Source organism: Triplophysa rosa, linkage group LG5, assembly GCF_024868665.1.
Source record: "Triplophysa rosa linkage group LG5, Trosa_1v2, whole genome shotgun sequence".
NCBI lineage: Eukaryota > Metazoa > Chordata > Actinopteri > Cypriniformes > Nemacheilidae > Triplophysa > Triplophysa rosa.
Genome location: NC_079894.1, coordinates 21965386 through 21988881, shown reverse-complemented (window position 1 = coordinate 21988881; position 23496 = coordinate 21965386). Strand labels below are relative to the sequence as shown.

The 23496-nt window shown below is 44.2% G+C and overlaps 2 protein-coding genes and 1 long non-coding RNA gene across 8 annotated transcripts in view; 1 reads left to right on the top strand and 2 right to left on the bottom strand.

The window, feature by feature from the left end:
- Nucleotides 1–17403, bottom strand: part of LOC130555023 (cardiomyopathy-associated protein 5) — a 42112-nt gene extending 24709 nt beyond the window's left edge. For both annotated transcript variants that reach the window (XM_057335026.1, XM_057335027.1), the window contains exons 1-2: nt 17147–17403; nt 15570–15632 (exon numbers count right to left, since the gene is read on the bottom strand). In XM_057335026.1, coding sequence (XP_057191009.1) covers nt 15570–15632; nt 17147–17318 — 235 coding nt within the window. In that variant the 5' untranslated portion in view covers nt 17319–17403. The remainder of the gene's footprint in view (nt 1–15569; nt 15633–17146) is intronic.
- Nucleotides 17404–17509: 106 nt separating this feature from the next.
- Nucleotides 17510–21464, top strand: LOC130555060 (G2/M phase-specific E3 ubiquitin-protein ligase-like). 5 transcript variants are annotated; one of them, XM_057335099.1, is made up of 12 exons: nt 17510–17682; nt 17893–18041; nt 18128–18431; nt 18507–18589; nt 19085–19137; nt 19538–19577; nt 19789–19862; nt 19959–20048; nt 20136–20449; nt 20572–20750; nt 20973–21145; nt 21352–21464. In XM_057335099.1, the coding sequence occupies exons 8-12, from the start codon at nt 19966–19968 to the stop codon at nt 21356–21358; spliced, it is 756 nt and encodes a 251-aa protein (XP_057191082.1). In that variant the 5' UTR covers nt 17510–17682; nt 17893–18041; nt 18128–18431; nt 18507–18589; nt 19085–19137; nt 19538–19577; nt 19789–19862; nt 19959–19965; the 3' UTR covers nt 21359–21464. The 5 variants fall into 5 exon arrangements, with proteins under 5 accessions (XP_057191082.1, XP_057191081.1, XP_057191083.1 ...); XM_057335098.1 differs by lacking the exon at nt 18128–18431 and having other exon boundaries at nt 17510–18041; XM_057335100.1 differs by lacking the exon at nt 19538–19577 and having other exon boundaries at nt 17510–18041.
- On the bottom strand, nt 21418–22884 carry LOC130555075 (uncharacterized). The gene is made up of 3 exons (XR_008963056.1): nt 22812–22884; nt 21788–22685; nt 21418–21530 (listed from the first exon to the last, which is right to left on the bottom strand). It is a non-coding gene; the product is annotated as an uncharacterized LOC130555075 (long non-coding RNA).
- Between the last annotated feature and the right edge of the window lie 612 nt (nt 22885–23496).

The window sequence follows — 23496 nt, the reverse complement described above, 5'->3', positions numbered from 1 at the left end:
TAGACTACCTGGCGGCGGAAAAGACAACACTTAGAGGGTTTGAGCTTTAGATTAGCTTGGTGCAGTCTTTCAAATACTTGGGTCAGACGATGGAGCATTTCCTTCACATCCTTTCCCAGCACAATGATGTCGTCCAGATAAACTAGGCATGTTTCCCATTGCATCCCAGCCAGGACGCGATCCATTAAGCGTTGAAACGTTGCCGGGGCATTGCAAAGCCCGAATGGCATGACATTCCATTCAAACAGCCCCTTCCTGCTACAGAACGCAGCTGCCCTCTTAGCTTCTGGGGTTAGTTCCACCTGCCAATAGCCTGAGGCTAAGTCCAGTGTGCTGAACCATTTGGCTGTTGACAACGTGTCCAACGTATCTTGGATACGTGGAAGTGGGTAAGCATCTTTAATGGTGCGCTCATTTAAAGCTCGATAATCAACACACAGACGATACGTTTGGTCTTTCTTTTGTACCATTACTATCGGTGAAGCCCAGCTGCTGTTGCTTAGGGAGGCTAAACCAGAATCAAGATTCTGCTGAATCTGTCTGTCGGCATCTCTCTGCTTCTCACACGCCATTCTACGAGAGGGCTGCTTCACAGGTGGGCCTGGGCGGGTCTGGATGTCATGCTGCACCAAGTTTGTGCGACCGAGGTCTGTCGGGCCGGAGGAGAATACATCACGGTAAGCAACGAGGAGCTCTGCCAGATCACGCTGTTCTGTCTCTTTTAAATCTGCAACACTTTCTGCATACATTGACTGCAAGTAGCTTGGGACAGTTGCGTGAATTAGGCCTTTAGATGATACTGATGAAGTGGGGGCCGGTACTACATCTGCCAGCTGGAGAACTCCAGCAACGACTCCCTTCTTTATCTTCACATCAGCTGGGCCAGGGTTGTATAGCCTGATGGGAATTCGATTATCTCGCTGGGCGTCAACCACGATCCTCGCCACTAGCACCTGATATTTCTCCATGAAGCCTTTAGTTGGACTCAGCAGCACGTTGCCCTTTACATGCCCCCGAAAGTGTGCGTTGCCCGGTACAATATACTCACGTCCCGCTTCCAGAAGAGTAGTACGTGCTATGCGCACAATGTGTACTTTGGGTTTGTCTTTCGGAGTGAAGTAAGGTATTTGCTCACCGAAAAGTATTATTTTCCGGCTGCCGAAGTCAAGACGTGCTCTTGCCTGTTCCAGAAATGGGTGTCCCAGAATGGCCTCCGAACCCTCTGCTACATCTGCTACAATGAAGTTAACACTGACTGTGTGAGTTCCTATTTGAATTGGGACATCAACTTCACCAAGAACGCCAACATTCAAAGGGCTGATTCCCTGCAGTGCTTGTATGGTGGATAGTCTGAGTGGGGGCCTGACATCGGCTGTAATGGTCTCATAGCAGTGCCGAGGCAACACGTTCCTCCTGGCTCCACTGTCCAAAAGGGCGCACATTTCCATATTATACAGCAGGCTGTGTATGCACATTTCAGGACCGCTACCTTTGACTCTCAGAACTTCTGAGGTAGGTTGAGTCTGGGGTAATGCTGGAGATACATGTTGCAGGATGAGCCTGGGTGAAGGACAGTTCCGTCTCATGTGACCGATGCCCTGGAAGTTGTGACAGACAATTTCTCCCCAGTTTATTTTCCCACGCTTGGTGAAGTTTCGTGTTTGGGATTTCATAGGTGTGTATTTGTGTCTTTATCTCCATTCGGGGGTGTGCGAGACTGAGTTCTCCTCATCACTTTCACTTTGTTCAGGGCACTCCCGTAGCGCAGCTGCTCTGGTTCTCCGCTCTGCTGGTCTTGTGGCAGACTGCATGAGCTGTGTTACACTAGTGGCTGCACGACGTGTGGTTTCGTACCTGTGTGCAATCTTGTAAGCATGAGCTAATGTGCGTGGACGCTCTTCCAACAGTCTCTGCACGATGTCAGCATCCCCCATCGCATTAATGAACACCTCAACACTAATGGAGTCCTGTTCTCTCTCAGAGCGATCTGCATAGACAATGGAGACTTTCTCATACATATCATCTCTCAATACGTGAAGCGGCTCACCTACTTTGCGGACTCTCTGCCTCAGTTCTATTCCAATGGCAGCAGCGTGCTCTGATGACGGCCCATATGCAGCTTCTATTTCCTCCACTATGCGGCCATAATTCCATCGACTTGATCTGGGGTTTTTGTGAATCACAGCGCCTGCAGCACCCACTAGACAGAACCTCATCTGCACAGCCATTGTCCTATCCGACCAGTGGTTAGCTCTGGCACAATCTTCAAACCGATTTAAAAACTCTCTCCAAGAAGTGGAACCATCAAACTGACCTGGTCGTAGCGTTGGGATTCTTTCTTTTATAGCACCACGTTCCTCTCCACTGTCCGATGATAGATCGTAGTACATCTGGCGTGGCTTCTTTCTGTGTTGTCTGGATCTATTCAGCTCAAGAAAACAATGCTCATCATCACTGGCACACCCAGCATTACTTTCAGGGTCATGTACAATATGCAGCGCTGTAGCACCTTGGCAGGGTTTGTGATGCGTTACGGGCATGCGTTGAGACATGCATTTGTTCGTTTGATCACTACATGCCGCATGTTGAGATTTTAAATTAGCTGGCGTGCTTTGCACATAGCGTTGCGTATCAATTCCACTGTCATGCATCTCATTTCCCATTCCACTTTTAAAAGGGTTGGTTTCTCTTCCTGTTCGTGGTGAAACATAATGGTATGTGGGCGTTTTGACTGTAGCGGTTTGCGAGCATACCGTATCGTTCTGTGCGAAGGGGTTTTTACTGCCATTATTTAATGCTTGAGCATTCAATTCATTCAACCAATCAGCGAATGACATAGGCGTTCGTTTTTCGTCGTGCTCCGTTAACATCGTAGCATTCACGTGGCCACCCGTATTGACATGGGAGTATTTTCTCATCGTGCTGCAGTGCAGCTTTATAAACTTCGGCTTGGCAATCGAAAATATCAACACGACTCACCACATGCGAGAGATCCCGGACGATGCCCCCAATGTTACCTTCTTGTTAATCCGCCTCTCCGATTGTGGATAACGTTAACTGTAACAGTGTTCTCTGGTTCATTTCTCGCAGTAATCAGCCGACAAAGTTATTTGGAAGCACATTGTTTTAATCTCACCAAGCGAAAGCTCCATCCATCACTATACCGTTTCACAATTACTTGAACTCCCGGGTGGTTTCACGAACTTATGAAAAACAACAAAAACTTCTAAAAGCAGCTTGCTCCCCTTTAAGTTCCGTCCGCCACTTTTCCTCTCACACACATCAATTCCCCCCACCCGCACTACTTTTCCCATCATCCCGTGCGGTCAGGACTACAAAGCCCATACTTCTTAAAGGGACAATGCCCATATTCCCGCAACAACAGACACTTCTTAAAGCGGCCGTAACACACGGGGTTTCTGCCAATCTCATACTAATCTCGAGTGCCTATAGAGCAGTACTGCATACTTCGTATCTTCGAAGAGTATTTAGTTTGATCACATTTATAAAAGATAGATACAGCTTTACGATTGTTTCCGAAAACATACTGCGCGTGCGGGGGAGGGGAGGGGTAGGCTGAACTAAAGCACATTGTCAACAAAACACAGACATCAGTTTCACTCACCGCATCGGGTTCATGTCAGGCATCTTTTAGCGCTGGGACGGCTCCATACATCAGTTTTAAACGATCTCTAAATCCAGCGTTATATCCACCGTTTATATAACGTTCATCACCCAAATGCAGTTAACAAACAAACACCTGAACTTCACGAACGTCTTTCTCCTGCTTACAAGTGAAAGTGACGTCTGCGCATGCTCCTTCTCCTGTGGCCGTGCCGCGTGCTTTTCCGGGAGAATTGTCCAATAATGACTACAAAAAGTTGTTGCGAAACAGTTTTATATGTTCGAAAAAACTTTCCGAAACCTGTACGATCGCTGGGGGAGTGTATTGAGCACAGAAATACTACGTAATACGCCCAACTAGTTTTTTGACAAGTTGACCATGTTAAGCATGAGAAGACAGTACGTTTAACATTGTAAAGAAGTCAGACTGCATGACACATCGTTGCAGGGCCGCTTTAAACTAACCAAAAGGGGACAGGAGCTGAGGCACGACCGCACGGCTTTCTAAGACGCTTAACGAGGTTTAACGTACCGAAACAACGACTAAGCAAAACAAAATTTCTATTAAACCTTAATTGTAATAAACACTAGCTGCTGTTAAAAGAATAAGCACTTATTCCAGGGATAACAATAGTCTCACGTTAAGCTTGTTAATTTTAAAGAAACCACATAACGTGGAAGGCAGCGACAAACTGAGAAAAAAAACTTTTCTGTTATCACGTTTATGTTTGATATCAGTGACAAACAAAATGTATTTACGTTAAGGTACGTTAAGCTGTTTCCTTATAATGGATTTTGGGAAAGAAACGCTTAGCGCGAGATTTTTTACTTTATCTGTTTAGTAAGGGCTCGTTCTTTTAACAGAAGCTATGTTTATTACAAGTAGGTTCGACAGAAATTAGGGCTTACCTGTATGAAGGTATTTTTGGTGCAAAACTACTGAGCACCTGTGAGAGTGGAATTTGTAGTTGTAGAGATCGGCCACACATGTGTATCAGTAAATTTGTAGTCAAAATTTGAAGTTGCAAACTTGTAGATTTTTTTTCTCTCCCGCAAACGTCTTGGTTACGGATGTAACCTCAGTTCCCTGATGGAGAGAACGAGATGTTGTGTCGAGCTGACAGATGGGGTTCGCTCTTGAGAACCTATCAACTTCTGACTAGTTTAGAAAAGACCAATGAAATTGGCGAATGAAATTGGCAAGGTGGGAGTCCACCTAGAGAGGTCTTGAGTTACCGAGGTAGGAACCATTCATGAGGATACATCAGACGGAACCGCCCACTGGGGGGGGTTACCACGTCTGGAGCACTAGTTAGAGCTATGTGGTAGATAACTCAACTGTTCCCCGGCCTAAGGGGGCAGGGCTGCTCTGCCCAGCCTGCCCCCAGGAAGATGCTTAGTGATGGATGGAATGCCTGTTCTTTACCCAGTGGGGAAAGAAGGGAGGCGGAAATAGCCGCTGACCCACCTAAGGAAGGGGGGAAGGGCTTTCGCAGGCGTACGCCCTACCGGCTGCCGGTCCTACATGTTGCCTTGCAGGACGCGGGCTCACACCGGTTCCACGTGTAGGTATTAGAACCTCGCGAAGGTGTTGGGCGTAGCCTAACCCGCAGCTCTGCAGATGTCTGCCAGAGAGGCGCCCTGAGCCAGTGCCCATGAGGAGTGTGCCTCACTCCTAATGGGCAGGGGTGATCTTGAGATCGGTATGCTGTAGCGACGGCATCCACGATCCAGTGCGCCAGCCACTGTTTGGAGACAGTCCTCCCCTTCTGCTGACCTCCAAAACAGACAAAGAGCTGCTCAGAGCTTCTGAAGCTCTGCGTGCGGTCCAAGTAGAGGTGCAGTGCGCGTACTGGACACAACACGGATGGGGTTGGGTCTTCCTCCCCAGTGGGTAGCACCTGCAGGTTTCACCACCTGGTCTCTAGGGGGAGTGGTGGGAACTTTGGGCACGAGTTCTAGGCAATCTGTGGACACGGATGTGCTTGTAGGTCCCCTACCCTCTTGGAGGTGAGCGCCATCAGGAGAGCCGTCTTTATCATGAGATGAGAAAGAGCAGCAGCTCCGAGGGGCTCGAAGGGGGGGGCCTCATGAGGCCCGCCACCTACGTTGCAAGAGGGTACGGAGCGCGGATGAGGCGGTCGCCTTCTCGTGCCCCTTAGGAACCTAATGACCAGGTTGTGCTGTCCCAGGGGCTTCCTAGCAATTGGGTCGTGATGAGCGGCCATAGCGGCTACATACACTCCCAGTGTGGAGGGGGGAGAGGTTACTCTCCAGTCTCTCTTGAGGAAGGGACAGCACGTTCCCGATCGAGCAACTCCGCGGGTCTTCTCTTCGAGAAGAGCACCAGGACGAGAAGAGGCGCCACTTATGGGCGTATAGCCGCCTAGTGGCCGAGGCCCTAGCCTGAGTGATGTTCCAACCATGCAGGGGGTGGGCCACTCAGGATCTTCTCGTCCCGTCCAGAAATGGAAGTTCCAGGGGTCTGCCTGGGATGCCGTTACGTGCCCTTCCCCTGTGACAGAAGGTCCTCTGTCAGGGGAATCGGCCAGGGGGGAGTTGTTATCAGAAGCACCTGCTCTGAGAACCAAGTCCGGTTGGGCCAGTAGGGCGCAACTAGTACCACCTGATGCTCCTCGTCCCTGACCTTGCACAGTGTCTGTGCAATGCGGCTCACTGGGGGGAAAGCGTCCTTCCGCTTGTCCCGCGGCCGAACTGCTCCCAAATGAGCTGGACTGCGTGGGGATGGAGTCGCCACTCTCCACGAGGCATCGACTGATGAGAGAGCGCGTCGGCTGTCTGGTTCAGGACGCCTGGGATGTGTGTGGCTCGCAGGGAGCTGATCACCTGCTGACTCCAAAGGAGGAGGCGTCGGGCGAGTCGTGTTAGCTGCCGTGAGCGAACGCCACCCTGACGATTGATATACGCCACGGCAGCTGTGCTGTCCATCCGGACCAGCACGTGCTTGCCCCGCACGAGAGGTTGTAACCTCCTCAGTGCAAGTAGCACAGCCCACAACTCTAGGCAGTTGATATGCCAATGCAGGCGGAGGCCCGTCCACCGCCCCGACATTGCGTGCCCGTTGCACACGGCACCCCAACCCTGCAGGGAGGCATCCGTCGTCACCACGACGTGTCTTGACACCTGCCCTAGGGGGACTCCTGTCCGCAAAAAGGTCATGGAAGACCAGGGGGTCAGGGTGCGTCGGCAGACAGGCGTGATGACCATTGATGTGGTAAAAGTCGATCTTGAAGTTCAAAAAATCAATGTAGATTGTAGTCATAGTAACGGGGCGGAACATGCCCAGATTTGGTCATACTGTAGGGTTGGGGCCAGAAAAAGTCCCCAGATTTCATAAACACTGCCAGACATCAAAAACACAGCTGTGCAGGGTGCTTTTCAGAATCTCATACAAATGTGTTTAAATCGAAGAGCAATACATAGTGAATAATGATCAAAAACATAAAGACATATCATGAAATTCCTCCATACCATACGCCTGCTGCCGGTTTGCCACGCTCTCCAAGGAACCCGACTCTGCAGCCAGTGTTGGAACGGTCGCATGTGCATCAACCCGAGGGGTACCACCCTCGCCGAGGATGCCATGTATCCCAGGAGCCTCTGAAATTGTTTCAGGAGGACCGCTGACTGCCTGAGAACCTTCAGGCAGTTCAACACTGACTGGGCGCGCTCTGTAGTCGCGCTGTCATGGAGACCGAGTCGAGTTCCATACCGAGAAAGAGGATGCTCTGCATGGGGGAGAGGATGCTCTGCACGGGGGAGAGCTTGCTCTTTTCCCAGTTCACCTGTAGCCCCAACCGATCTAGGTGCCAGAGCACCAGGTCCCTGTGTGTACACAACAGATCTCGCGAGTGTGCCAAGATAAGCCAGTCGTCGAGATTCAGTCGTTCAGTACCTGCACACCTCTTTTCCTGAGGGGAAGGAGGGCGGCTTCCACGATCTTCGTGAAGACACACGGAGACAGGGACAGACCGAAGGGGAGGACCCTGTACTGATTTGCCCGCCCCTCGAAAGCGAACCGTAGGAACGGCCGATGTCGAGGGAGGATTGAGACATGAAAGTACGTGTCCTTCAGGTCGATTGCCATGAACCAGTCCTGACATCTGACAGACGTCAGGATGCGCTTCTGCGTGATCCTCCTGAACGGCAGCTTGTGTAGGTGCTTGTTCAGGGCACGCAGATCTAGGATGGGGTGCAGCCCCCGCCTTTCTTGGGACAATGAAGTACGGGCTGTAAAACCCGTTGAACATCTCGGCTGGTAGAACGGGCTCGATCACTCCCTTCGCCAGAAGGGTGGCAACCTCGGCCCAAAGCACGGGCGCATTCCCACCTCTGACTGAGGTAGAGAGGATGCCCCGAAACTTGGGAGGGCGTCTGGTGAACTGGATCGCATAGCCGAGACGGATCGTCCTCCCTAGCCAGCCTGACCGCCTGGGAAGCTGCCAAGCTCCCAGGAACCGAGACAGGGGGACTAGGGGTTTGATTTGCTTCATCGCCCCCGCGGGGGGTGGTTCGATGGCCAGCAATACGGATCCCTTGCCGGGGGAGGGCCCCCGGGAAGGAGATCGGCTCTGCTGTTTTTCCTGCCTGGCGATTGCGCAGCTCAACGCACTGTCTGACTGAGAGTGCTGAGGGCTGGTGTTTAAACTCAACGTTGTGCTTCGCCATGGAGCAACGTAGAGTTGCCATCCACCGTAGTGCCGAGAGTGGGAGCGACTGTAATGACCCAGAGAGAGAGGAAACTCTTTTTGTGAGTAAGTGGGCGCTAGCCCCCCGGAGGGGGCCAGCAGGTGGTGAGACGGGGCAGGAACCGTCCCTCTCCAATCCCCCAGCGATGGAGTGGCTGGGGTCAGGCCCGATGGTATTCTCGATCTCCCTGGGGTCTTCCCATGAGGGCCGCTTTCGTCGAGTTGCTGCTGATGGGGCGATGTTCTCCTCTTCGATGTCTCTTCCGGGGTGGCCACCTGAGTGGGGGGCGCCAGAGCCGGAGGGCGTCGAAGAGGACCAGGGCTGCTGGTAAGCAGACGTTGCACGGGACTCGACGGCCGAGGGCGGCCGAGTCGCGGCGGGGGAGGATATGCTTGATATCCTCTGTCTGCTTCTTTACTGTCGAGAACTGCAGCTCGACAGTATCTCCAAACAGCCCCCCCCTTGCGAGATGGGTGCGTCGAGAAAGCGGACCTTCTCGGCGTTACTCATCTGTGCAAGGTTCGGCCAGAGGTGTCTCTCATGGACCACAAGTGTGGACATCGCCTGACCCAGGGCCCGCATGGTCACCTTGGTCACCCATAGAGCGAGGTCGGTGACGGCGCGGAGTTCCTGCATAAGCGCTGGGTCGGTCTTACCCTCGTGGAGCTCTCTCAACACCTTGGCCTGGCAGGAGCCATAGCATGGAGAGAGGAGGCAGCTTGGTCCGCCGCAATGTAAGCTCTTGACACCAGAGATGCCGAGACCCCACATGCTTTGGACGGGAGTCTAGGTCGAGCCCCCCAGATGGCCGCCACCTGTGGGCACGAGTGCACCGCGGCGGCACACTCCACCTGGGGGACATCGACGTATCCTCTAGCTGCCTCACCCTCGAGGGAAGAGAGGGTGACAGAACTTTGTTTGACGTGAACGTGCCGGAAAGGGGGTGTTCCAGGTCTTACTAAGTTCCTCATGCACTTCTGGTAAACACGGCACTGGGCGCTCAACCCCGAGGCACCATGTAGCCAGCCGCGAGCGCTGGGAGGCAGTGTCGGCACTGCAACCCAATGCTCACGGCGGCCCGGGAAAGCATGGATGACATTTCAACATCCGCTTCTTCCTGGGCTCGACCCCCCGAGGGAGGGAGCCCAAGGAATCGTCGGAGTCGGATGGCAGTACGTCACCCCCCGATGCTGCAAGAGACATCTCATCATCACGCATCGTGTCCGAATACGTGTTTGAGGAACATGACGGTGGGACCGTCTCCTGGGGAACGGTCAGACGAGCGAGACGAGGTGCGAACGGTCCGTGAGCCAGTGGCTGGCGGATAAACGCTCACAGTAATCCTCATATCACCCTCGCTGCTTGCCGTAGCGGGCGGCAGGGCAGTAGTCCTGCCATCACGGAACGGGGAGCAGACGAGGTGGTGGCTGAGTCCCGTGGGAACACAGCCAGCTGTGACACAACATCTGAATCGTCAACCGCCCGCAGTGCGGGCAGGATGTATCCACAATGTCTGCCCCAGCGTACTGGAAGCAGACATCGTGTCCATCCCCCTTCTCGATGAGTGTGTTGCACCCATGAGAACAGCCGGACATGCCATGCTGGAGAAATTTGCTCTTTTAGAGAAAAAACACTTCTGGAACTGCCGAGACGCCCAGGGGAAGTCACTGCAGGAAGGGACCATCCGCTGCACCACGTCATAAGATTCCAGCAGTAATTCGGCGTAGAGATTGAAGTCTCAAAGTCGGTCAGAGTGAAGGCTCTGAAGAACAAAAGGTGAATGAATGTAGCACGCCGTCTCCCTTTTATACCCGGATATCCGGGGGCGGAGTCCGGCATGCAAATTTCATTCGCCAATTTCTTTGGCCTTTTCTAAACTAGTCAGAAGTTGATAGGTTCTCAAGAGCGAACCCCATCTGTCGGCTCGACACAACGTCGAGAGAAAGGGAACACAACACAACAGTTACACCTTCTTGAATCCTTCAGTGCAAGTGCACAAATCCAATTCTACAAATCACAAACTGAGATACTCGTGCACTCACATTTTTTGCTACAAATGTTGCAGTAAATATGGTGCAAAACACATTCACACACCTGCACCAAAAGACGTGCGTTCACAGAAGAGTTTTGCACATCCGCAAACAGTATGTGAATTCATGCAATGAGAGTTGAATGCTTGTAAAATATTTTCTCACAAATTAAAGGTTTTATTCTTGCACATTGTTCTAGCACAAACACAAGAACATAACTACAACTGCTTGAATCTGCTGCTGCGAGTCTCTGACACAAGTTCGCACACTCTCTCATTTTGCACCACATATCTATGTGATATATGGTGCAAAAGTGATTTGTGCATTTGCAGCCAAATGAGCTAGTTTTGGCGCCCAACAGGTGGCGCCCTAACGCGCAATTGAAAAACTCCGCGAGAATCATCCCGAGCTGCTTTATTTTCCTGAAATCACTAATCGTAATAGAGTACATTGGTTTAGTTTAAATAAGTATGCTGGTCAGCTACGTTGACAATCCCTTATGAAAATTATACGCCTACAGTTAAACAAACAAAAACATGTTTTTCTTACAGTTAAAACAACAACATAAAATATGGTTGCTGTAGTAAAACCATGATTAGTTTTTGTAAGGGATTGTCATGTAGCGGACCAGCATATTTATTTAAACTAAACCAATGTACTCAGAGCCGATCCTGCCTATACGCAGACTACGCAGGTTGCGTAGGGCCTCTAAACCACCAGGGGGCCCCTTGAGAACCGAATCAAAAACACTATTGTAAACAATTAAGACGCTATTTTTATAATTTGTGGATCCAACTTTAGAGGCATTATTTGGAAATTTCCTTTTAGTACTTAATTTATTTAATGACTGTGACATTCTCGGACATCAGTGCAGGGCAGGGAATGACATGCGCGTGATGTGCTGCTGATGTCCCTTTATGGCCATGGTTTTAAACGGCGCCATCCGTCTGGAGCGGAAAAAAGGTAAACGCCAACAACGCAAAGTAAAAGAACAAGAGGCATGTGTTTACATAGTATTTTAAACTCTTGTTTAGTTTTTGCCAAATTATGCAAGAACGTATTTACAAATTAAGTATTAAGTATGGACACACTTAAGTTAGTTGCTTGAGGTTGGACGTTTGATATTCGTGAATTTAGGGACCGTCTCCAAAGTTACATACACATTAATACACGTTTCTAACTTCCGTAGCACGGATTCAAGAAGGTGTAACTGTTGTGTTGTGTTTGCAACTTCAAATTTTGACTACAAATTTACTGATACACATGTGTTGCCAACCTCTAGAACTACAAATTCCACTCTCACAGGTGCTCAGTAGTTTTGCACCAAAAATACCTTCATATACCTGGTCGTTGTTCCGGTCGTTAAGCTTAAATACTTTGAGTTTTTCATAGTGAATTCCTATGGAGAAAAACAATTGCTGCCGTCCACAGGATGGAAAACAACATTTCAGTGAGATATTTTTAGTGTGCACGCGACGCCCGCATCGACACAGGCAGACTGCTCAGTTCTACATCTCCGTGGCGATGAAGGCGTGCGGTTAAAAATCATAAACAAATTTGAAAGTGGGGGGGACACGAACGGGATTTTGAAAAGTGGAGGGGACATGTCCCCCTTGTCCCCAGTGGAAATTACGCCCATGGTATCAGTGATGGCTTTTCATTCATAAAATGATGGCATTGAAGAAATGTAAAAGAATAGACTGTCTTAATGTTGTTTCAACATTAATTTGGAGAGTAAATGTGAAATTGTTAGAAATCTAAAAGTATATTTAACAACAGTCATGTTATGTAAAATGAATCTCAAATTATTATTTTTATCAATTGTCAACATGCTGGCACAGCTGGGCCAGCCCAGTAAAAGATGTTCCGACATCGTGGAACAGCACATTTTATATGCTGCAGTCACTGGTGTAACAGAGACGTGCTTTGTGGGCAGCGGAGCACGAGCTGCCGGCCACACTCAACGCGCATCAGTGGCGGCTTATTGAAAATGTCCTGATGTTGCTCGCACCTTTCGAGGAAAGTGTTGAAAGTGAGCGCTTATTTAGCTTGGCTGGACATGTGGTAGTTGAAAGAAGGTGACAAGGTGGAGATGCTTCTCTTTGTGAAGAAAAACCTTCTATTAATGCTAAAGTAATAGCATTTTGCATCTGTTGGTAGCAAAGGTGCCTTGTTATTCAGTTATTATCCACTGCACCTATTATTACGTTATTGTACATTTCTGTTATATTCAGAAGAAGGTCAGTTTAATGACTGTGTTTGTTATATATAGGAATTTATTTTCAGTTGTATGTTTAACTCTTATTTCTACTTTTTTCAAGTCACAGAGCACTTTATTTTGTTAAGGTGAAAAGATCCTGTAATTAAAATATTTTTGTAATAAAAATAAACGTTTTCATTGAAGAAAAGTAGATTTTTGTTTGTATGTGCTTTCAATTATAGTTCTTAAAACAAAATCGGCAGGTCACACTTACAAAAAAAATTGGAAATCGGAATCGGCCAAGAAAAATGCAATCGGTGCATCTCTAGTCTTGGTTTTGTCTCAGTCTCCACTGTCTTTGGTCTCGGTCTTGTCTTGGTCTCAGACTTGGTGATTTCGGAATTTTATTTCAAGAACGGTCAAGACCACAACTGTGGGAATTACACTAAATTGCTGATGCATTGTGTGATTTATGTGTTAACTAATGATTGGATGTAAAACTTCTGGCTTTAAAAGCATTCACCACTTGTTCCTTATTTGATTCTTCTGTTATTTTTGTTACTCTTACTGCTGGTAAGAGAAGAATGGGGGATTGTCTTAAAGAAATCAGTCAACAAAATGAATACACAAAGGCCCACAATATTTGAGATGATTGCAAAAAAGGTACTTGTATGAGATCTTGTTTTTTTATTTTATATATCTGATGTGATATTGATTTTGCATAATTATTCAATAAACCTTGAGTTAATAAGTGACTTAAATTTGAAACACAATTAAACAAGTTTTTGTTCTATTTTAGCTAGTCCCAAACAAATCTAGAACAAATCTGAACTTTTGTGCATTTCAGAGCAACACACAGCTATTTTGCTATTAATTAGATAAAAAAGCAATGAAACTGATTAAGTCACTGAATGTTTTGTTTTGTTGAAGGTCACAGATTTAATTTTATCTTGTTTTTACCTTTCTTTCAAATGTTTAGTTGATGGAATTTATACCGGCACAAAAATTGTAATCCAGTAGGTGCGTGATAAAACATGGAACATAAAACGTACTACATATAAATTTCTGCACAATAAATAACCCAAGTTACGTCTATTATTATTCTATTATGACTTTTTAGTCTTTTGTGGATCTTTTGAATTAATTTTGGGAGTGCTGATCTTGGACTCGACTAAGTCTTGGCCTGCCTTGGTCTTGTCTCGGCTACTCAAAGTCTTAGTCTTGTATTGGTCTCGACACCCTGTGGTCTCGGTCTTGGTCTCGATTACAACACTAGTAGAAACCTGGACTTTATTCCAAAGAAAGTGGGACAGGTAAAATGTTTTTCTCTCTAGAGATAAGTATGGCTGAAATATCATGCATTTATTGTACAAAAAAATTAAGTCGTTTTCGGCCAAGTGCATGCTGAATTTTTGGCCCAGAAATGTTCGTTTCGGTGTCATGATCGTGGTGAGAGCAAGGACAGAGGACCCAGGCGCAGACAGCGGGTAAGGGGTTAACACAAGACTTTAATAATAATAAAGACAAAACAAAAACCCATGAGGGGGTAAAATACAAAAAAACAACAGGTAGACAGGAAGATAGACTAACTACACTAGAAAAGACTAAGACAACACTTGAATTAAATTACAAATAACTGGACTAGACTAAACTGAACTGAACAAGACACAGGAACTACACCACATGAATCAGAATGAACCAGCCATCCTAGGACCCAGCAGCCAGAAGAATAGCAGCGGGAGGGTCCAGGCCACCCGCATTCCCCTCCAGGGTCGAGGCCACCGGGTTCTCCTCCAGGGTCGAGGCCGCTGGCATCCCATTCCCGCCACATCCAGCCGGAATCCCAATCTGGTGCAGCCGGCATCCAGTCCGGTGCAGCCGGCATCCCAGTCCGGTGCAGCAGGCATCATTGTTTTTGTTCCCCAGTCTCGCCTTCCCTTGGACTCTTGTGCTCCTTTATTGTGATTTATCATGTTTCCCTGTTTTTGTCTATGTCACAGTCTGTCTGGTCTTGTTTGTCACCTTGAGGAGCGCCAGGATGTCGCTCCTAAAGGGAGGGCTTCTGTCATGATTCTGCCTCATCATGTCATTTCTGTCTTGGTCTTGTGGCAGGATCATGGCAGAGCCTCATGTTTTGTGTGGAGAGAGACATAATGTTGTTGTCATGACATAATATGCGCTCTCTCCGGTCTCGTCTTTGGCCCTGCCCCTCTCGTTCCCTCGTTAGCTTTCCATCATTGTTGATTCCATGCACCTGCCCTCTGTAATTATCCTTTGTTAGACTCCCTATTTAATGCCCTCGTGTTTGCTGTCTTGTGCTGGTTCATTTTGATTCGTGTGGTGTAGTTCCTGTGTCTTGTTCAGTTCAGTTCAGTTTAGTCTAGTCCAGTTATTTGTAATTTAATTCAAGTGTTGTCTAAGTCTTGTCTAGTGTAGTTAGTCTATGTTCCTGTCTACCTTTGTATTTAACATTATTGAATCGGTTGTTTGGTAAATGCTTCCTTTAGTAAATAAATATGTTGTACCAGCAATATGTCCAATACAATTTTTTTGTTTTGTAGAAATTTTAAATGTGGTCACAATTTGCCAACGTGCACAACATATTACTGGAACCATTTTTCTCACTTCAAGCACTGGTTGTAATAAAGATTCCATAGCCTAAATTAAATTGGTGACTTTTTGACCTTCAAGGCTTAATACAGCAAAAATTCAGATACATTTAAAGAACTTAATTTAAAAAATAAATAAGATTAAAATATGGATTAAAGAAAGCTGATCCTGATTGGACCTGATTGGTATGTGCATTCAAAGTGCTGATAAACTCACAAAAAGAACCTTATATAAGTTAGAGTTCGACAAGACGGAACATTTTAGTTTCCTAAAAAAAGGACCAAAATATACACAACTTAAAAAACATCACATAATGTAAATAAATTGTCACAGAATAAAAATGTGTGAATAATAAGTGTTACCCATTGATACGCATGACAAGAGAGTGCACTCACGTTTACGTTTAGATGGTACGTGACATTCTGGATCACAGAGCTTATTTTTCCTGGTGTCACCACCTGTTAACATCAGGCAAAGCACAGGTCATAGATTAAATCCGAGTAGTTCATGTTCATGGGAGAGTTGTGGTTAATGTTCATGAAGCGTACATACCTAATATGTCAAGTGGCACAAAAAGATACCCATTCAAAACCGAGCTGATAAAAGACGGTAGCATAACCAAAGAAGCTAAAGGCTAAACTTTAAAAAATAAATGTGCTTCAAGTTTTTTCCCTGTTCAGACCGCCAGCTCAAGTGGCTAGATGGCACTGATGGACAATGAGCTTGCTGTTGTTTCAGTAAAAGAAGACTGTGATGCACTCATGAGGCTCTCACTAAATCCTTGATGTTTCAAGTCTGACGTCATCACGCAACCGTGTTTTTGGCAAGTTTAACAATCATAGGTAATTTAGATGGTTAGAGTTAGGTTAGGTGTGGGTTAGGGTAAAGGTTTCATAAGACTTGAAACACCAAGGATTTAGTCAAAACCAACAAGCCAAGCCCACGGATCTGACTCGAAACACCAAATATTTAGTAAAAAGCCGCACTCATGAGGGCAGGGAAGCAAACATGTTGTAATTTCATTACAAATAAATATGAGTTGATAAAATGTCAGTATGCTTTTATGCCTTTCATTTTAACTAAAAAATTGTCAAACTGGTTATGACTGTTGTGTTTATAGAACTATGCAATCGCATTACAATGCAGAATGGGAATGGAATGCAACGCCAATATGGCCGTTCCAGCAGAGGAAGTCCCGCCTTCCAGTAAAAACAGCCCATGGTCAAAAACTGACAATTTTCTAGGGCGGGGTTCTCTTGAGGCGCTTGTCAGCATGTGTGCATATGCAGTAACCAAAGCAACATCGAAAAAGGTGATCTTTAGCACAATTTAAGCTTATGAAACATATGTTATGTTTAAACCTGTATAAATTTCTTTGTTCTGTTGAACACAAAGATATTTAAAACAATGTCAGCAACTGAGATTTCTGGGGTAGTACTAAATGATAGTCAAAGGTGCCCCAGAACTGTTTGTTTTCCTACATTCTTCAAAATATCTTCTTTTGTGTTTAACAGAACAGATTTTTTCTATGGTACTACTCAATGGTGCCCCAGAAATCTCAGTTGCTAACATTTTTCCAAATATCTTTCTTTGTGTACATCCAAACAAAAAAAAATGTATACAGGTTTGGAACAACTTAAGGATTAACTTTCATTTTTGGGTAAACTATCCCTTTAACGATCAAGCAACACACAGCGGCAATGAACGGGTGTGCGGTGAAGACATCCAAACACACATCATCTCAGAGCAGAATTAAAAAAAACATAAAGACCAAAAGTTTTGTAAACTTATTTACAGTGCTTTAAGCAAAGTGTTATATGGCGTAGTAGGCCTAGGGTCACCGCTGATGTTTCAAAAAGCATCAAAATATTAAAGTAAACTGCAAAGTTATATCAAAGATTCTACATCAGTACATGAAATACATTTTAACTGTCTGCATTGCTTCAACCTGGGTCAGACGCTTATTTTTTACCTTTAGTGAGCTGGTCCTCTGCTTCTTCTACGTTCATGTCTACAGAGCACGTAAAGTGCCAAACAAAACAACAAATCGCAAAACAAACAACAAATCTAAAAGCAAAAAACAAATCCAAATTACAAATCACAATTACAAATCTAAAAACGCAACACCAAATCTGAAAACACATTAACAAACCATAAAGCACAACAACAATTCCGGAAACAAAATGACAAGTCAGAAAACAAAATTACAAGTCAGAAAACACAACAACAAATCGGTCAAAACGGAAAAGGTAGGTATTTTGTGTGACCGGGGTAGTTACTGCTGATTGGACGGAACCCCTGTCAATCAAGACAAACAGGAAGTACAGTTCTGTTGCTTGCGGTACAGAAGAAGAAAGAAGTAGCTAGCGGCAGTGTACACAAATATAGAATGTACTGTCCTTATTGTGGGTTCAAATTTGGTGTTTTGCAGCTCATGCGGAAAAAATCTCGAGGTTTTAAAAGAGACGCGACAGGAAACGATTTCGGCCGTGTCAACGGATAATGCAGGTGTAATTAAAGCGAGACAGCAATAGCTTATCTTAGCTATTGTTTTATAGGCATGGGAAAATGAAGCCTCATGAAGCATTGAGAAATTGTGCTGCTCGCTCTATACCTGACCCGAAACTTCACGTAACATAACTGTTGTATTTATAAGTAGAGCGAGTTGAAAACGTTAGCAGCAGTTAGTGTATGACCAGCGTTGATTTCTCTTTTTAGGTAACGTTAACGTTACAGGCGGCGCAGACTCAACACCTACGCCCACGTTAAACCAGTTTTTAGAATACCGAAAGCTGAAATCTAAGGAAAAGACCAACTTTTCCTTGAGCATGAAGGGAGGAAACAAACATGAGCAGAAGAAAGTACAGGTACAGTAGTATAACTTAGGAAAATCGATGTAGAAGCCATGCATTGTGAATAGCCCATTAACAAGTGATTTTTTGTATTCTTTTAGATTAATGTAGGCATAATGTGTCTGCAAAATGGTTGCTTGAAACCACAACGAGGGAAAACACTCCCCTTATACACAGACCCACAAGTAACCGCAAATGATGTCCTTAGATTGGCTGAAAAAAAGTTTAAAGACTTTAATAAAGACATGGAGGAAGGACCTTACGTTCTTCTCTACCCAGATGGGTCTGTAGTTGTTAATGTTCCTGGAACACAGAAGCCCTTTACACTGAAAGACTACAAATCAGAAATCGGAAAGCCATATCAACGGATAAATTTGTTTATTTGCAGAAAGAGTAACTTTGAATGTTAGTTTGCCAGAATTTATGTATTGTGTATTCATATAAACCAAGTCACTTAACATGTTGTTCTGTGTCTAGCAGAACAGATTCTCAGTTCAGACTCTGACACAGAAGTTGTCATAAGAACAAGGAATTGTGATGAATCTAACCTGGCCGACACACTGGTAAGGTTATTACGATCAATTCTTGAATGTGATGTTCCCTTCATTCTTTCAATTTTATATTCAGTACTGTGCAAAAGTCTCAGGCAGTTTCAAAAATAGATTTACCCCAAAAAATATTTTTAAGCCAGTTGTTTATATTTTTTGCTGTAGTGTGTCAGTAGAAAATATCAGTTTCCAAACATTCCTAATAGTAGACTCGATGGTTAGACCAGATCTCCTTGTGGAGCATACTGGTTGTTGTCAAACTCCCTGTGCATACAAAAATCTCATTATAATGTAATTATTACTACAAATAATGGCAAAAGGAATGTTTGGAAATTATATTTCCTGACACACTACAGCAAAATATATAATAAATGGTTTAAAACTATTTTTCGGGGGGTAATACTAACGTGTCTAAGACTTTTGCATACTATAGTACTGTATATATGTATAACACACATACACATACATGCACACATATGTATATACAAATTTCTGTTATTTTTCTTTCAGCCAATAACACCTCAGCATTCAACCACACCAGAAAAGGCAGTCAGTAATAAAATGTAGGTTGATTTTATTCTTGTCATGGTTGATGTTTAGTTTTAAAGCTGAACAAATGGTATATTTGTTGCAAAGCATATCAAAGGGGTCTTTCTAAAAAGCTTAACATGAAAAACACTTAACGTATCTAAACAACAACAAGGGAAAACCAAATTTCTTTTAAACCTTATTTGTAATAAGGTTTTATAATGCCTTATAATGGACTAATTCTATGGGAGAGAAAACGCTTAGTGTGAGATTATTCACTTGATATGTGTTAAGTATGACAGAAATTAGGTTTGAGCCATGTTAAGCTTTTTTTTCCACATTAAGCCTTTTAGAATGTCCCAGTCAGAGGGCTTTAAAACATCTGATTATACTTGTTCATATTTTCTGTCATAATCCTTTTTTTTTGTGGTGTAGTGATTGTGCTGTTAAACCACCGCAAGGCAATGTAACAGAGGTTAGTAGAAACAGGTTTGAACTCGCTAGTCAAACAATGACCTGTTTCTGATCCCTTGATGCTGTTGCCTTTCCTCCTCTTTTAAAATAAGTCACTAATAGAAATTGCTAGCTACATTTCAGTGTTTGAATCTGTATGGCTTTTTTAATGACACTTTTACAGTTCTATATAAAAATACAGCTGTAAAGAAGCCTGATTTCTGTTTTTTAAGATAACACTCTCGGATTCAGAGGACGACTGCCCAAGTACTTCAGACCATGTTGCAAAAGAGAACCAGTGCTACAGGTCTGTTTGGTAGATTTTTTTCAGTAAATATTTGTACCTTAAGTGTACATTTGAAATGTGTATATTTTTACATTTGTGCATGCTCTCTCTTGGTAGAGAATACATGGAAGTGTATGCACCAGCAACTATTGAAGAGGAGGAGCTTGAAATCTCGGCACATTATTTTGACCTCCCACAACCGCTAGAGTGAGCAACAAATGTAGTATGTTGATTAGAAAATATAATATCTACAAATACTGATTACATTGATTAAAATCACTGTTTACACTCTAGGGAAGAAAACAGTTTAACAGCTCCTGACATCATTTCAAACCTGGCCCTTGTCATTGACCGAAAACAAGTCAGCAGATTCAACATAATGAGATCCAATGTGTGGGATGGAGCAGTCAGAGGGTTCAAACGTGTCTCATACTCTGAATTCACTGACATGTTTGTGAAGTTCTCTGATGATGCTGGCTCGTTTGAAGAGGGACTTGATACAGGTGGGCCGAGACGGGAACTTCTCACTTTGCTGATGAGTTGTCTGCAGAATCGGCCCATTTTTGATGGACCTCCCAGTAGTCGCTACCTGGTATACAACGCAGTTGGTGTGTATTAAATTTTAAATGTTAAAAAAACGTATTTTAAAAGAATCTGTTTAAAAGTATTGTCTGTTTAACAAACAGTCTGTCATATTCAGTGGGTGAATTGGCTTTACTTTCTGTGACAGCTGTTAGGGAGGATGAGTATTTTTTGGCAGGGAGAATGATTGCTGTGTCGATAGTGCATGGAGGACCAGGGCCCCATTTTCTTTCAAAAGACCTGGTAAACCACATTGTAGACCAGCCTTATTTCAGCGCCACTTTAGAAGATGTCACAGATGAGGGTATAGTGAAAGTGCTGCAAGAGGTACGATAATACACAATTTAGGCAAGTAGTAGAGAGATGACTGAAGTATTTATGATCCTAGACATTTCAGAATTGTCAGTAGCAAGCGCAAGACATAACTGCTTTTTAATATTTAATGAATCAATGAACATTACTTCACTTTCATTTGTGAGGAGAAATAATTTAGCATGTATAGCGTCATCATAAAGTGTTAACCTACTTACAGTTGTTGTTTCTTTTTAGATTCAGAATGCAGCTACTTTGGAGTCATTAAAAGATCTGGTTTTGAATAAAAGCACACTGCTACAAACTGCTGGGTGTTTTTGGTATGTGAAGACCATTGAGGAAAAACACACAATTGTGAATGAATATGTCAAGTGGTATGTGATTGACAGAAATCACAGTGTTATTAAAAGGCAAGTAATAAAAAAAACATACACGTTACATCCTAGGCAAAATGTTATTTTAAGATATACAAATATATAGTCAATCAATTTTCATTAAAGTTTTCAGTCTCAAACTTATTGCATGAATGTGACATTCTACAAGACTATAAATAACAGTCACTGTTATTCACTGTAACTGTTTTAATAGATTTAAAAATGGACTTGCCACCCTGCAGTTTCTGACAGCACTTCAGCAGCATCCAAGTGTTTTGGCTTCTTTCTTGTGCCACGCTGAAAAGAAGCTTACAGCAACTGATTTGGAAAACCTCTTCAAAGCAGAACTCAGCCCAGCAGGTAGTAACCAGAGGCAGGAAGAATCCAGAACGCTGTCCTTTTGGTCAGACTATCTCCTCGACTGTGAAGGTGTGTCATTTGTAATTACATTTAGTCATTTAGCAGACGCTTTTATCCAAAGCGACTTACAAGTTGGGTAAACAATGGAAGCAATTGGGTCAACATCAGGACAACAAAAAGCATAAGTGCAATAAAAACATGTCTCACAAAGCCTACTACAGTGTACAGAGCTATGTTTAGTTTATCTAAGTCTAAGCAAGCAAGCATTTTTTATAGATAGAGTAGAAAAGAATAATTAGAGTAGAAGTAGAAATTAACAATCAAATGTTCTGTTTCTGGTGAAATTCAAAAGTCTGTAGCATGTTTTTTTTCTTCTAGAACACCAGAGAGAAGTGCCGCTGGAGAATCTGCTGATGTTTGCTACTGGCCAGACATCACTTCCGCCTGCAGGAATAACACCACAACCATCCATCACTTTTCTTCCCAATTAACCATTCCCAATGGCAAATACATGTGCGAACACCCTAAAATTACCTCTCTTAGACACATACGATATTTTTAAGACTCGCATGGACTTCGGAATTCAGAATTCTCCAGGTTTTGGATGCATCTAATAACCTGACAATATGTAGAACTGTTCAGTTCTTTAAATGGCACAGGTTCCACTGTGTATTGCATTGATTGTTTACACTATGTATTGCCAGTTAGTTCTACTCAAGTTGTACTCAGTAGTTTCTACTGACATTGTTAATACTTACTCATGCTCAGAAAACTGATGTTCCCATCAATGTGAATTTGTAAACTGGAAAGCCACAATCCCTTCATCCAGACCTGCTGAAAGTAAAAATTGTGTAAATAACCATACATTAATATGTAAAACTGTTCTTCAGTTCTTCAAATGTCACAGATTCCACTCTGTGTATTGCATTATTTTGTTTTAATTTTTGTTAATTTGTTTTCTAAGTACATTCTACTCTGTAGTGTCTACTGAAGAATACTTACTCATGCTCAGAGACCTGCCGTTTCCTTCAATGTGAAGTAAAGTTTTAATGCTTCCTCCCATGTCTGCGGCCACTGTAATTGATTGTGTTCCATTGCAAATTCAAGATATTCCTGAATATTTTTGTCTCCACGTAACTGAGCTGTTAGCCTTGACTCAGGAAAAGCACTTAACTCGACATCTTCAACTGGAAAGCCACAATCCCTTGATCCAGACCTGTTAGAAGTAAAATGTCAGTGTGAATATATATAGCAGACACATTTGTGACTTTTGTCTTATTGTATTTAAAGTTATTTAATCAGTGCTGTGAAATGCATTTCTCTAAATTTATGACTTGTGAACCTGTGAGGTAGGTAATACAGCTCATTTGGGACTCCACCGGGGCACATTGCAAGTCTAGAGGGCCTAATCCTGTTATGGAGGTTTTTTTGGTGCAAAACTACTGAGCACCTGTGAGTGTGGAATTTGTAGTTGTAGAGGTCGGCCACACATGTGTATCAGTACATTTGAAGTTGCAAACTTGTAGATTTTTTTCTCTCCCGCAAACACAACAGTTGCACCTTCTTGAATCCTTCAGTGCAAGCGCACAAATCCAGTTCTACAAATCACAAACTGAGATACTCGTGCACTCACATGTTTTGCTACAAATGTTGCAGTAAATATGGTGCAAAACACATTCACACACCTGCACCAAAAGACGTGCGTTCACAGACGAGTTTTGCACATCTGCAAACAGTATGTGAATTCATGCAATGAGAGTTGAATGCTTGTCAAATATTTTCTCACAAATTAAAGGGTTTATTCTTGCACATTGTTCTAGCACAAACACAAGAACATAACTACAAGTGCTTGAATCTGCTGCTGCGAGTCTCTGACACAAGTTCGCACACACTCTCATTTTGCACCACATATCTGTGTGATATATGGTGCAAAAGTGATTTGTGCATTTGCAGCCAAACGAGCTAGTTTTGGCGGCCAGCAGATGGCGCCCTATGGCGTTGGGGGGGTGGGGGGTTGAATCAGCGAG